The sequence below is a fragment of the Palaemon carinicauda genome, chromosome 4 (assembly GCF_036898095.1).
Source record: "Palaemon carinicauda isolate YSFRI2023 chromosome 4, ASM3689809v2, whole genome shotgun sequence".
Lineage (NCBI taxonomy): Eukaryota > Metazoa > Arthropoda > Malacostraca > Decapoda > Palaemonidae > Palaemon > Palaemon carinicauda.
The window spans coordinates 176,515,369-176,530,368 of NC_090728.1; the positions used below are offsets into that span (position 1 = coordinate 176,515,369).

General features: G+C 35.4%; 1 protein-coding gene across 2 annotated transcripts in view; it reads right to left on the reverse strand.

Moving 5' to 3' along the window:
* The window catches only part of LOC137639213 (uncharacterized), a 46,832-nt gene extending 45,711 nt beyond the window's left edge, over window positions 1-1,121 (reverse strand). Inside the window, exons 1-2 of one of the 2 annotated variants that reach the window (XM_068371506.1) lie at window positions 1,088-1,121; window positions 504-588 (exon numbers count right to left, since the gene is read on the reverse strand). In XM_068371506.1, coding sequence (XP_068227607.1) covers window positions 504-552 — 49 coding nt within the window. In that variant the 5' untranslated portion in view covers window positions 553-588; window positions 1,088-1,121. Of the gene's footprint in view, window positions 1-503; window positions 589-1,032 lie in introns of both variants that reach the window. The other variant, XM_068371505.1, reaches the window with a different exon arrangement.
* Between the last annotated feature and the right edge of the window lie 13,879 nt (window positions 1,122-15,000).

Genomic DNA, 15,000 nt, shown 5'->3' on the forward strand with positions numbered 1-15,000 from the left:
AATAACGTATGACTCAGATGAGCGCGCCTACTTATTTATTATTATTATTATTATTATTATTATTATTATTATTATTATTATTATTATTATTATTATTAACCCTTGCTAAGCTACAACCCTAGTTGGAAAAGCAGGGCTCCAACAAGTAAAATAGCTCAGTGAGGAAAGAAAATAAAGAAAAACTACAAGAGAAGTTTAAGAACAATAACAACACCAAAATAAATATTTCATATATAAACTATGAAAACTTGAAAATAACAAAAGGAAGAGAAGGAACTTGTGAAATAAAGTAATATAGTATAAGTAGGCCTACAAGAGATAATGGATGCAAACGATAAATGCCTCTTAATGTAACTGTTGAGCGTAACCCAAATGAACAGGAAATTCGCAGATAACATAACTATAGATAACATCAAATGAAGCGAGTAAATTTCATTTTGAAATATAAAAAGGAAAGTAAGTATATTTCTATAAGTAAACAAAGGTAATCCGTCATTACTCACCTAAAAGTGTCATCATTAGGAAGAGACTGTTTCGCCATGTCATCCACATTTTGGTTGAATATAAATCGTCTTTAGTTTAATAAATCTGAAAATAATTTATTTTTTTCCTGTCAGTGACAGATAGGTTTGGGATTTATTCAAACTGAGAAAATATATCTAATGTTCATTTACATACATAATTGCACACAAAATTAGAGATGGAAATGTTTGAGGCCCCACAACGAAGGAAACTCAACTGTCAGAATATCACTTGAAGCTTCAAACTATTTATTTCATTCAGGAAAAATTTTGTTATGAAATATTATGATTAAAATAAAGGTTATTTGTTTATGTGTCTGTACATGAAAATTATAATACTTTTGCACAATGAATTTATAATTTCAACCGATTCTAGGTTGCGTGTTTGAAATAAAATCAATCTCATTCAGTGGTGTCTACAGTGTGTTTAAAAGTAAAGTCCAGTGATTCATCAAATGCGTTCTGAACGTCCTATGAACCACGGAAGAAAGTTTTAATCCCGTAAATATACTTTGCACCGAATTTCAATTGATCACTACAGCGAGAACCCAGCTTCCGTATCCAACCTTTCGCGTCTCGTGTCCCGTAACTCACTGACAGAGATCCACGATTCCACGGATGAATCTCCCACCGCGCCTCTTCGCGCCTTGTTGTGACAACCAGCCAATCAAAAATGAGCACAAAAATCCTCTCTGGCATCTCCCTTTTGTTATCTGCACATACACGAAGTTGACTCCATGATCCTTGATGATTATTAATTTTTTCTTTTCATTTTCCGTCATTGGGCATTAGGTTACGTCATATTAACGAAGATATTGCTTTTAATCTAACTCCATTAGTATGAATAGAATTTGTTTTGTGGTGAATGATTTCACGAAGTGAGGAGGTAAAGGTTGAAATAAATTTTTTAAAGCCTCGTGAATAATTTTCTATTAAATTGGAAAAACAGGATTAACCTTTTAAATGAGTATTTGATGAACAAACATAGCTTTGAGTTATTCAGGAAAAGGAACTTCCTTCCATATCTGAATAGGTAAGCCGCTCAGGAATGGCACGGGCAAGGGACTGTAACATTGCCCTATCAAGCTGGACAATGCCCTAGATACTGACCATAAACACATATGATCAGCACTCAAGACCCCTCTCCACCCAAGCTAGGACCAAGGAGGGTCAGGTAATGACTGCTGATGACTCAGCGGATAGACCTATAATCTCTCCCCAAAAGCCCCCATCCTTAGCTCTCAAGGATGGTGAGGGTCTAGCGACCAAAGGAACTAACGAGTTTAAGCGGGACCTGAACCCCAGTCTGGCGTTCACAAGTCAAGGACGTTACCACATCGGCTACCACTTCCCTAGATCATTTACACCAGATAGATGGAGATGGTTTCAAGCAAAGCAATGTCTTTGCGAAGTGTATGGAAAGATATAATAGTAAAACAATTGATAATGATGATAATGAAAATAGTTGTAAATCATGACGATGTCTAGTAATTTGAGGCTTGTTTTATTGAAGAAAGAAAATTTCAGGGTTTTGTGTGATCATTTGGAACGTTACTATCGCAGCACTTTCCCTTGAGATTCTTATATTTCATCTCAGATGTTCACAGAATTAAAGAAGCGTAAAAGAAAATCTATGGCTTATAATTTCAAAGTAAACTTTAAGGAAAGTAAACAAGTAATCATTCATAAATAAGTTTACAACTTTTTTTTTGTAAAGGCCTGTCGTGCAAAAGACACTTTACGCACCCTTCATTACTTAATACGGTAATAGATTTTTCTTATTTCAATATTCCTGTCCTATCTATGTTCTACGGTCTATTTTCTTTTCAGTTGCAGGTCCTTCCTTACCTCCGGTATCATTCAGTTCTATTACGTAGATAAAACTACGTAATGTCTCTATATAGTTCAGACCTAAAGGAGAATAAAAACCTGATTTTATATAGGTGGAATTTTGCGGCGAGCATGAAAAAAAACAAGAGAACAAAAGTTCCAAAGTTCGGAGGTAGAAGGAAATACAGGGTAGTCACATACAGGAGAATTGCATTGAGATGTGGTAGACCTGAGGGTGTTCCAAGTCCATTGTGTAGGAGAAGGAAGTATTCTCTGCTTTAAATTCAAAACAAAATAAAATGAATTGATGTTTGACAAAAGTAAGAAAGAAAAATTTAATGGGTGAATAATACAATGCTAAACTTTATTAAGCAATATCGAGTAAAGGGTACATTAAAAAAAAATAATAATTATAAATCACAATATCTAGCCTATATAGTCACGTGCAGTTACTCGAATATCTAAAATGTCGATTATAATGGAAGTTTGAGCGACATTTTCATTTCCAACGCTCCCAAAAGGCTAAATTTATTGGCTACACCACCACTTGCAGTTATTGCAATGCCTCTACAATGTTCGCAACTCTTCCAGAAGGCTAAATCAAAAGGAAGCTTTAGAAGTAAACGTAGGAAAACCAATAGAGAAAAGCTGTTTCCTGGAAATGACTGGATTTGCTTTCGTATAATGTCTCAAGATCGATTAATGCGAAATACTTAGATTTGGCAGGAAAGGAAATGAAATGAGAATGGACGGTGAGGCCTTAATTTTAGACAAAATTATAATTTGGAAATAGAGATATATTTCATATTTACAGGGAATGTTTTCATGTTGAACAGGCTGACATAAGTATTTTTTTATAATTTATATATACTGATCTATTTTAACGTAGTTACTGTTCTTAAAATATTTTATATTAGTTGTTCATTATTCGCTTACAGTTTATTTATTTCCTTATTTCCTTTCCTCACTGAACTATTTTTCCCTGTTGAAGCCCTTGTGCTTATGGTATCCTGCTTTACCCAGTAAGATTGTAGTTTAGATAATAATAATAATAATAATAATAATAATAATAATAATAATAATAATAATAACAATAATAATAATAATAATAATAATAATAATAATATGAAGTGATGAAAAAGTGGGTGATATAACAAAACTAGAGAAAACAAAAGAAATTCGATATTAATAGCTTTGGCCTATTTAAGAAAATACTTGATATCTGATATCATGATGTTATTTTTGTGGTGTTATGAATTTTGAGTAGTCCTGGTTGAGGATGTTCAAACTACCCCGTTTTACTTCAGTTGCGTTTTTCAAAATCATATAATAAGATATTTGATATAGATTTCCAATTATTTAAGATTAATTTTATATAGATACAATTATGACGGATGACCTAACTTCAATTAACTATGTCAAACAACAAGAAAAGTAACAAAAACAACAATAATGATAATGATATATTAAATATCAATAAAGAAGATATAAAGGCGCAACCAAATTATTTTAAAAATAGTGACGATAACTTCATTATAGTAATATCCTTTGATGTTCCATGAAAACAACGTTGTTTTTGTTTATTGACAGTTTCGCAGACCTCACTAAAGCACATATTAATGAAGATCTGAACGTTGCAGATTCTACTTTTTGAAACTAAGGAAACGAGGGGTCATTTTCATTGCATATAAATATTTAGTTTCATTGATTCTATTTTGTTTATATTCTATTTTCTTATTTTACTCATGTTTTTAAACTATTATTATTATTATTATTATTATTATTATTATTATTATTATTATTATTGTTATTGTTATTATTGTTATTATTATTATCATTATTATCATTATCATTATTATTATTATTATTATTATAAATAAAAGCTAAGCTATAACCCTGGTTGGAAAAGCAGGCTACTATAAGCTCAAGGGTTCCAACGGGAAAATAGCCGAGTGATGAAAGGAAAAAAGTAAACGGATAAAATTGTGTGACTGGATGTATCCTCAAGCAAGAGAACTTTACTTCAAGACAGTGGAAGATCATGGTACAGAGGCTATGGCACCACCCAAGACTAAAAGACAATGATTTGATTTTGGAGTGTCCTTCTAAAAGAGTAGCTTACCATAGATAAAAGAGTGTCTTACCCAATGAACAACTACAGTATGGTTGTCAGGTGTATGAGGAGAATGTGTAATGAATAGGCCAGACTATTCGGTATATGCGTAGGCAAAGAAAAAATGAGCCGTAATCAGAGGGGATCCAGTGTTGTACTATGTGGCCAGTCAAAGGTCCCAATAACTCTCTAGCGCTAGTATCTCAACTGGTGACGGATGCTTTTTCGGGTATTAATTTTGGTAAGAGATATATAAACTTCTATTTCAACATATGGTTCAGCTGTAGGCACACTCCTATTACAACTCAAAACTTCGCAAAATTTTAGAATAGAGGCTTCCTCGTGAGACTTCTATACTTATTGTAATTATAATAATTAAACAACAAAATCGGCAATGATATTATTATTATTATTATTACTATTATTATTATTATCATTATTATTATTATTATTACTTGCTAAGCTACAACCCTTGTTGGAAAAGCAAGATGCTATAAGCCCAGGGGCCCCAACAGGGAAAATAACCCAGTGAGGAAAGGAAACAAGGAAGAATAAAATATCTTAAGCACAGTGACAACATTAAAAATAGATATTTCCTATATAAACTATAAAAACTTTAACAAAACCACAGGTAGAGAAATTAGATAGAATAGTGTGGCCCGAGTGTACCCTCTAGCAAGAGAACTCTAACCCAAGAGACAGTGGAAGACCATGGTACAGAGCGTATGGCACTATCCAAGACTAGAGAACAATGGTTTGATTTTGGAGAGTCCTTCTCCTAGAAGAGCTCCTTACCATAGCTAAAGAGTCTCTTCTACTCTTAACAAGAGTAGAAGGTGTATGAGGACAGGGGAGAATCTGTAAAGAATAGGCCAGACTATCAGAGTATGTGTAGGCAAAGGGGAAGTGAACCGTAACCAGAGAAAAGGATCTAATATAGTACTGTCTGGCCAGTTAAAGGACCCCATAACTCTCTAGTGGTAGTGTCTCAACGGGTGACTGGTGCCCTGGCCAACCTACTACCTATAGTACTAATAATAATTGATTTCAAATGGGTTTTTTGCTGATGTATAGATATGATCAAACGATAACGACGTGGCCTGATATGCAGATGCAGTAAATGTATTCATTGCAGCATATGGCAAAAACATATTTGTGCATTTCTAAATTATTGTAACTATTTGTAATAATAAAAGCTAATCAAGGTGACGGTGGGAATGGTAGACAGAGCAGATAATCAGTAAAGTAGTTTCAGGAAACCGATTATTATTATTATTATTATTATTATTATTATTATTATTATTATTATTATTATTATTATTATTATTATTATTATTTCAAGCTAATCTACAACCATAGTTGGAAAAGCAAGATGCTATAAGGCCAAAGGCTCAACAAAGAAAAATAGCCCAGTGAGGCAATGAAATAAGGAAATAAACAAACTACAAGAGAAGTAATGAACAATCAAGATGAAAAATAGAATAGCGATTATTCCGTTATTCGCGAAATGTTTTACAAACGAAATGTTAATAAAACAGTGTTGGGTAGAAAACTCAAATCTCCAAAGTACTTGTCTAGTTCTCTCATAGTTAGAGAAAATAAAATCTTGGCTTAAGGAGAACATTGCTGAGAAGAATATGATTATTGCAATATACGTTTAAAATAAGAATTAGAAACAATAGAATTATGACTAAAAAAAAAAAGAAGTAAAACATAGGATTCAGGCTAGTGTGTCCCTTGCTTTTTATAACAGCATTGCAGCAAATTTATCATAATATTCAACTCAACCTTGTTTCCGTGAAGATTGCATTTAGTAAAGGCTGTCAATCACGCGTATGGGTCTATCATTTCGGTAAATGCTAGTCACGGAGGAATACCTCAATCATAAAGAGAGTAAACAGTCATGTTAATGACATGACGGGAAGAGGAGGCGTTCTCACGAACACCGGCAGGTGCGTCTAGATGCGAAAACATCTCCAGTTCTTCGTCACTTTTGAAAGCTGCAAAGGAAGTCATAAGTTCTCTGGTGTGCTTGAGTCACTGTGGGGAAGCATTTCTTGCTCGTGATGCTTTGAATCACTGTTCATTATGTTAAGCTCTTCCTGGTGCTTACGGTATACCCTGTCAATGAGGCGGTGCAGACCTTGCTCTTGGGAAAACGAGTCATACCGTGTCATCCCTTCGATGCACGATCAGGATGGCTTTAACCAATATCTGGATGATTTATTAGAAAGAGCTGACTTTGATGTTGAGCACTTCCGATCGTATATGCAATTATACAAAATCACGCACATATACACTAAGAAAAATAGATCTTGAATCAAGGACATGAGCTTTGCGCAATCCTTACGTATTTTGTTCGGATGGTTCTAGTGATTAATTCTTGGATCATGTTGATATATACGATCAATGCTTCATCTGTATTACGGCTCACTTCCTTTATTTTCAGCATCAAGGAATATCTGGAACTCATTCCGAACTCAGCTCCACCCAGTCATTAATGACAGTTATCAATGCTAAGCCACATCTGAATTCCGTGTCATGAGAGCTATGAAAGCTAGGTTAGACTGCTTTTAGGTTAGATACCTTATAAAGAAAAGACCTTATTGATAATCTTGTAGTTTGGAGCCACTGCAATTGTGTGCTTAGAGATTTACCGTCTCCAGAATTCTCTTACATTTCTTGTACGTCCCTTTGAAATTAAAATAATTAGCTACCGTCCATAGTAACCGATTCAAGTAATGGGTGTGCATTAATAACATCATACATATACAGTACATCTCTCTTATATGATGAAGGACAAGTGCCTGAGTACACACACACACACACACACACACACACACACTTGCAAAACTTGCTTACCAGAATGCATGAAATATAACAGGAGTTTTGTTTCAAGATATATAGAAGAAAGACAGAGATGATGAGAACGGAATATACAATGGAAGATGAAATATCACATAGGAAGTATGATCTCTAATACAAGATCTTTAGAATTTGAGTTTAATGAAAGATCGAATACTCGAATACCTTATGTGGATGAGATCATGGTGAAGGGTAGATGGAGATGGTTTGGGCATACCTCTAGCACTCCCCAAGAGAGATTATTTCACTAAACGTTTAACTTTTTTTCACAAGGCACTAGAAGAGTTGGAAGGCCCAGGCCTATATGGCTGACGACTATGAAACGTGAAGTAAGAGATGATGAATTGAGAAGTATTGATTTAAAAGTTCAAGATAGTGACGACTGGCAAAATCTAACCGAGGCCCTTTGTTTTAATAGGCGTAGGGGGAGAAGATGATGATGGTGATGATGATGATGATGACATTATATATATATATATATATATATATATATATATATATATATATATATATATATATATATATATATATATATATATATCGTCGTCATCATCATTATCATCATCTCCCCCTATTTGCTTCTATAGGCGTAGGGGGAGATGATGATGATGATTGGCCTAATAGCATCACTGTTATTCATCTACTGATTATCTTTAAATGTGTAATCTGTGGCTCTTTGGTTTGAGTAGTGTTCGAGTCTCAATAGTTATCTGCAATAACCACAACCTTACTGTTCTTGTTAGTTTTTTGGGGGTGTGGTGGAGGTGGGTCTACATACCAGCTCATAAGCTGCCATTGACTGGTCCTCCCTTGTCACAGCTTGGGCGGTGGGAAGAGTGCATTTCAACTAATAACCTTTGTAATTTCTCTCCTTTCTACACTAATTTAGATTCGATTGTAGCTATTGAGCCTTCTTCAAGTCGTAATAGGGTTGTGGTGGCTGATGTGGTAACTACCCTGACTGGTAATCGCCAGACTGGAGTTCGAGTCCCGCTCAAACTCGAAAGTTTCTTTAGTCTCTGCAACCTCACCATCCTTGTGAGCTAAGGATGGGGTGTTTGGGGGAGACTATAGGTCTATCTGCTGAGTCATCAGCATCCATTGTCTGGCCCTTCTTGGTCCTAGCTTGGATGGAGAGGGGCTTTGGCGCTGATCTCTAGGGCATTGTCCTGCTTGATAGGGCAATGTCATTGTCCCTTGCCTTTGCCGTTCATGAGCTACCTTTAAACCTTTAATAGGGAAATACACTTTCAGCTTCCGTGGCAACATTCGACGAACGCACCTTACGTTAAAGCTTAGAGAGTTGCAGTTACAGACGAATTCTTCTGAAAAGAAAAGTTTGTGATAATACGAGTAGTTAAGAGGTTAATTAGGCTATTAAAAATGCACATGTATCTTATAAAAGTTACCAGTCCACTCTCTCTCTCTCTCTCTCTCTCTCTCTCTCTCTCTCTCTCTCTCTCTCTCTCTCTCTCTCTCTCTCTCTCTCTCTCTCTCTATATATATATATATATATATATATATATATATATATATATATATATATATATATATATATATATATATATGTTTATATATATATATATATATATATATGTTTATATATAAACTTATATATATATATATATATATACATATATATGTTTATATATAAACATATATATATATATATATATATATATATATATATATATATATATATATATATATATATATATATATATATGTATATATATATAATATATATATATTCATATATATATATATATATGAACATATATATATATATATATATATATATATATATATATATATATATGTATATATACACACACACATATATATATATATATATATATATATATATATATATATATATATATATATATATATATATATATATATATACGTGTGTGTGTGTATGTGTGTGTGTGTGTTTTGTGTGTAAGGGGATACCTTAATGTGGTGACAGAGTCTGTGTATCGTCATGATCAGCAAAGCTTACTAAGTCAGGGCTACCCGCACTAGATTACTGTGACTGATCAGGCTAAAGTCTCCCACCATCACCAATCTGCAGTGGCCTACGTGGTGATGAAAGTGGCCAAATCCCAGGCGTAACCAAGGAGATGTCTGAGGCCTTTGTCTTGCAGTCGACAAGAAAGTGTTCAATTTTTTGTTGTTGTTGTTGTTGTTGTGACTGCGTGTGTGTATGTGTTGGTTCATTGATTGATTGATTTGAAGTTCTCTGGGTGTGTATGTATGTGTGTGCATGAATATATGCTACATTGTATGTCTTCTAAATTATTTATACACGAAATTCAGATCATGTATCTATTGAGGATCCGTAAATTCTAATAATGTCAATATGTGCTGCTGTAAGCCACAGAAACGCAAAGAACGAATACAAAACACATTGCCTGCGAGTAATTCAGGATTCCGTGACTTCTCCTCGTACAAAGGAACAGCCAAGTCACGTGAACTCTGATTCCCAACGACAGGAATCACCATCATTTGTCACACAAATCCCATAAAAGAAGTTTTTTCTATAAACTGCGATTCATTGAAAACGCCTCGGGTTTGATTTGTGCGTTTTCTATACGTTGTTAATTTGGGATGGGTCCGTTTTCGCCTCAGTGATACTCCGTCTGACGTGTCCTGAGGAGATTATGGAGTGAATGATGTGCATTTAACTGGCGAGATAGATTCACGCAATGCCACGGTATGAAGGGAAGACTATAGCCGAAGAAGCCTCGGTGCTACAGATGAAGAGGTTTGGTCTCTTTAGATACGATATTCTCGGGAAGGAGAAGATTATTCAGGTATAAAAGAGGAAAAGACAGAGGGTTTTAATGTTAGTGAAAATTGTTAGGATTGATTGTAACGTGCAGTTGTATATCCAGATTTATGTGGTTGTAAATTTGTATTTTGTTTGAATTTGCATGGTTTGGGTGTCATAAACTAGGAAGGAGTCACAACTTAAGTCACTGATAGCTACTAGAACATTTTTTTCTTATTAACCTTACAATATAATGCAATCATACACGCTGCATAAATCAAAATATATGACATAGACTACCATATTTCACATTACACATTATATCTTAAAATGTGAGGATTATCAAACGATTTTACTGTAGATGTGAAACTACAAGTGGCTCTTCATAGTCATAGAAATAACAAAATCATAAAACTGAGGTTAACTATGACGATGACAAGGTATACTTATAACTGTTTTTTCGTCAAATATCACTATAATGTAATAAAGGCTAATTTTCAAACGCAATATCTTTGTTTCATGCATGAATGCTCTAGCATTATGAATAAAGAACTGAAATAAATGAATGAAACAACAATGCAAACGTGAACTAACTACATACTGTCAGACAGTCACTGGTTAAGGTCATTTGGGCCTCTCATCAGAGTTTGTGCAGTTGTAAATCTTCCTTAGAGTAAACCCTGAAATGGTATATGGAGAAATTAGGTCGTCCAGTCAGATTTATCATGCAAAGAAGGACCGTAATATGAAGCATGATTATTCATGGGAAAGAAAATTATAATGTAAAGCACATTATGTAATTTATATAATGTCACGAAGAATAAAGAAAAATAAAATGGAAACTATGAGCTCTGCAAGGTTATTACCAACTAGAAACGAGGAAAGTACGGCAATTTATTATATAATTAGATGGAAAATTAAATAGATCAGTCAAAAAGACTACATAAGATTACGCTGTGCTTTGTAAATGATGAAAATTAAAACAAGGAACCTCCCCGTTTATCCATAAGGATGGAGGCCTATTGAGAACGTCCCTGCTTGGCGTTCTGCTGGACGGGAGATCGAGTCCCGCTCAAACTCGATAGTTTCTTGTAGTGTCTGCAACCTCATCAACCTTGTGGGATTTGAGGAAGGCTATAAGTCTAACTGCTTAGTCATTAGCAGCCATTGCCTAACCCTCCCTGGTCATAGCTTGGATGAATGTGGGGCTTGGGTGCTGATCATGTTTATATATGATCAATCTTCAGTGCATTTACCTGCCAGGGTTGTCACTGTCCCTTGCCTCTGCCATTCATGAGCGACCTTTTGACCTTTGAAGGCAGTGTCACAGAGCAAGACAATTTTCTGTCGTATTTAATCATCTTGCCACGAAAATATAGTTTATAATATTGCAAAATTGTTGTATGCCCTGTGTGCTCTTAACAAAATATATTTAGATTAACACCAAAATAGATGAAAATTGTGTCTAGTTTCAATTAAGAGATGCGAGAAATGTGTTATCTGGCACTCGCTCTGGTATACATATCGTGATTTTGTTTAGTTGTATCTGTAAAGCCACCACTGTATGAAAAGGATGAAAGGGTTTGTGTATCGCCATGATCAGCAAAGCTGCACTTGTCAGGGCCACCAAATACTAGGTTGGGTTGCTGTGAATGACGAGACAAAAGCCTCCCGCTGTCACCAATCTGTACTGAGCAGCCTGGTAATGAAAACTGGTCAACTCCAGACATGAATAAAGACATGTCTGAGGCCTTTGTTCTGCAATGGACAAAAAACGGCTGCATTTGTTGCTGTTGTTATGATACTTTATTGTATGTGAGCAAGTGTTAAAATATATCTAACTTGAGGAAAAGATAACATTAAATCGTCACTAGAACATAAAAAAAAATGTTTTGTTCTGCAGGGCCAAAATAGTTTGCGTCAAAACAAAGACAGCACTATTCCTTAAACACGATTTTGACATATCGGGAAAGACAGAAACAAAGGAAAATGAAAATCATCTGGTTAAATTATTTTCGCAAGGTGATTTTGAAACTTCAGTCTTTAAAATTTGATTGTCATAAAGTTCAAGTTATATCGAGTGTTTCAAAGACTTTGGAGGACAGTCTATATTGAGCCACTCGTGCGGTGAAGAATTTTGTCGCGATGGAGAGAAACAATGAGCAGACACTGACCTCGTGAAGTTTCGGTTACAAAGTAGTTTAGAGGGGCAGGCAAGGCTGGCATTTCTGCTCGATACGGCAGCTTTATATTTAATCTGTATATACGGCACGGAATTACGTTACGGTTATTTTACCTAAGTGCGTACGGAATTACGTTATGATAATTTTCCCAAAGTACGTACGGAATCACGTTACGGTGATTTTACCAAAGTACTTACGATATTACGTTATGATAATTTTCCTAAAGAACGTACGAAATTACGTTACAACAATTTTCCTAAAGTACGTACGAAATTACGTTACGCTAATTTTACCAATGTACGGAATCACGTTACGATGATTTTACCAAAGTACTTACGGAATTACGTTACGATAATTTTCCTAAAGAACGTGCGGAATTACGTTACGATAATTTTCCTAAAGAACGTGCGGAATTACGTTACGATAATTTTACCAAAGTATGTACGGAATTACGTTACGATGATTTTAACAAAGTACGTACAGAATTGCGTTATGAAATGTTTACCAAATCGCGTACGAATTACGTTACGATCATTTTACCTCAGTACGGTACGGAATTACAATAATTTTACCAAGGTACGGTGCGATCATGTTTTACCAAAGTACGGTACAGTACGATTCATATACAGAAAAATTGGCAAAATTTTGTACCTGAGGCTTAAATATATCACTAAGCAATTACTATTCCATATTCGGCCACTTCAGTGACTCCACAAGTAGATCAATAAGGCACTTAACATTTCAGTTCACACGTGTGTGTTTTTATGTCTGGATTTCCTTAACTGACATATGTATGTCTTTATGTAATTCTTACCGCATGGAGTTCTAAGCTTTGTACCAACCGTGTGTCACACGATCGTTCATAGTTGCGACTTTTCATTATGTGTATATATTATGCTTGTATCTTCGCTCTCCCCTCGCACTATAAAGAAACTGAATAAACGTGTATTTTTACTCACCGTTAACTGTTAACCGGTGTGGTATCAGTTGAACAGGAAATTTCCTGTTGCATTAAGTTTTTGTATATAAAGACGAGTGTTTGTAATAAATTTATTCAGTTGCTTTCATCCTGTCCTTGAGAGTCACAACCTTCTCTCAGCACGTCACATTGGTGACCCCGGAGCGACTCGTATTTTGCACCTTCAGGTAATCATAGCCAGCCAGGTATTTTGTTAGTTATTTAAGCCTTTCTCGTAACAAGGGATACAAGACACTTGATCCTTCCCTTCCAACACTTCTGTCAATTAGTTGATAAAACTCTTCGGAAGTTTGCACTTTTTTCCCACAAAGATATTGTCTTCCATTCTTTCTGTTGGACCAAACTATATTGAATATTTTACCTGTTGTATTATCTATATCCATGTTCCTCACTTTTTTACGTCTCATGTGCTATGCGAACAAATCGTCTTATAACTTTAAACCCTGATTTGAATTCGCCATATATATTTCATATTTCATTTGATATTCATACATACCCACATACAAACACATATTTACATATGTATATATAGGGGTGTATACACACAAACACATATATGTATGTGTGTACTGTGTACAATATATATATATATATATATATATATATATATATATATATATATATATATATATATATATATATATATATTGTACCACGCGTGTTTTATATACACACTTGTACACTTTCGTTTTTGCCATTTTTTCCAATCTCTCTCTCTCTTCACTTCACTGATAACAGAACCTATTTAAACTTGCTTTTGCATGTATTAGTGTGTTTGAATTTGTGTGATATTCTTGTTTAAAACTGCTTGTATATAAACTTGCATTAGTAGAAGCAGAACTGCAGTTGATGGGCATCAGTAAGTGGCTGGAGAGGTCGTTGGAAGGGGCGTGAGCAAGGGGTGTCATATGTGGGTGGTGGGTGGCTTTGTCGCCGCTCTGGTGCCACAAGGGACGGGTGTCTCTGACTTACCTCATTCACGTCAGCTTCGGTCAGTGTTGACTAGTTGTCCTCTTCATTAGGAGTGGAGGCGTTGTTGGAGGTTTTGAAGATGGTGAAGTGGCCGTCCATAAGGGTTTTGGAGATGGCGGCAAGGACAGGTTTAGGCATCGTACCCAAAGGGCTCGAAGTAGGTTCACATCCCGAGGAGAGCCATCTACAGCAGGTTGCTAGTGAGCTATACAGCTCATTTTCCAGAAGGCGAGCAAAGTCTTTTGATCCCCCAATGACTGTTGAGAAAGCTGAAAAAGGAGGTATGTTTTGAGGGTGTAATACGCTAAGAGGCTGTCCCCTTGGTCGCGAAGCCAGTCGGAGATTTCTTGGAAAGTGTCCTCAGGAATTGCCTTAAGGACATAGTCTACTTCACTCAGATTTGCTCTTGGCAACATACATTTTCCTCTGTACTGGAACTAGCAAGCCATCGTTAATGCCTCCTTACACGGGCCCTTTCCTCGTGATCCGTCACACACCTAAGGCTTTCTTAATTAACATTCATGGCAAAGAAGACTGAGTCTCCATTGTTCACCTAATACCTGCATATCACCTGCAAGATGCGCAGGGTGCCCAATTTCACATGTATGTCTTTTTAGGGATAGGAAGGAGCCATGTACCGCACATGTTTCATACATGCTTATACACTGTAATGTTTTAGCCTTTTATTTTCATTGTCTCCCTATTCCCTGCACTGATAACAGGACCTGTTTAAGCTTGCCTTCGCATGTATTAGTGTGCTT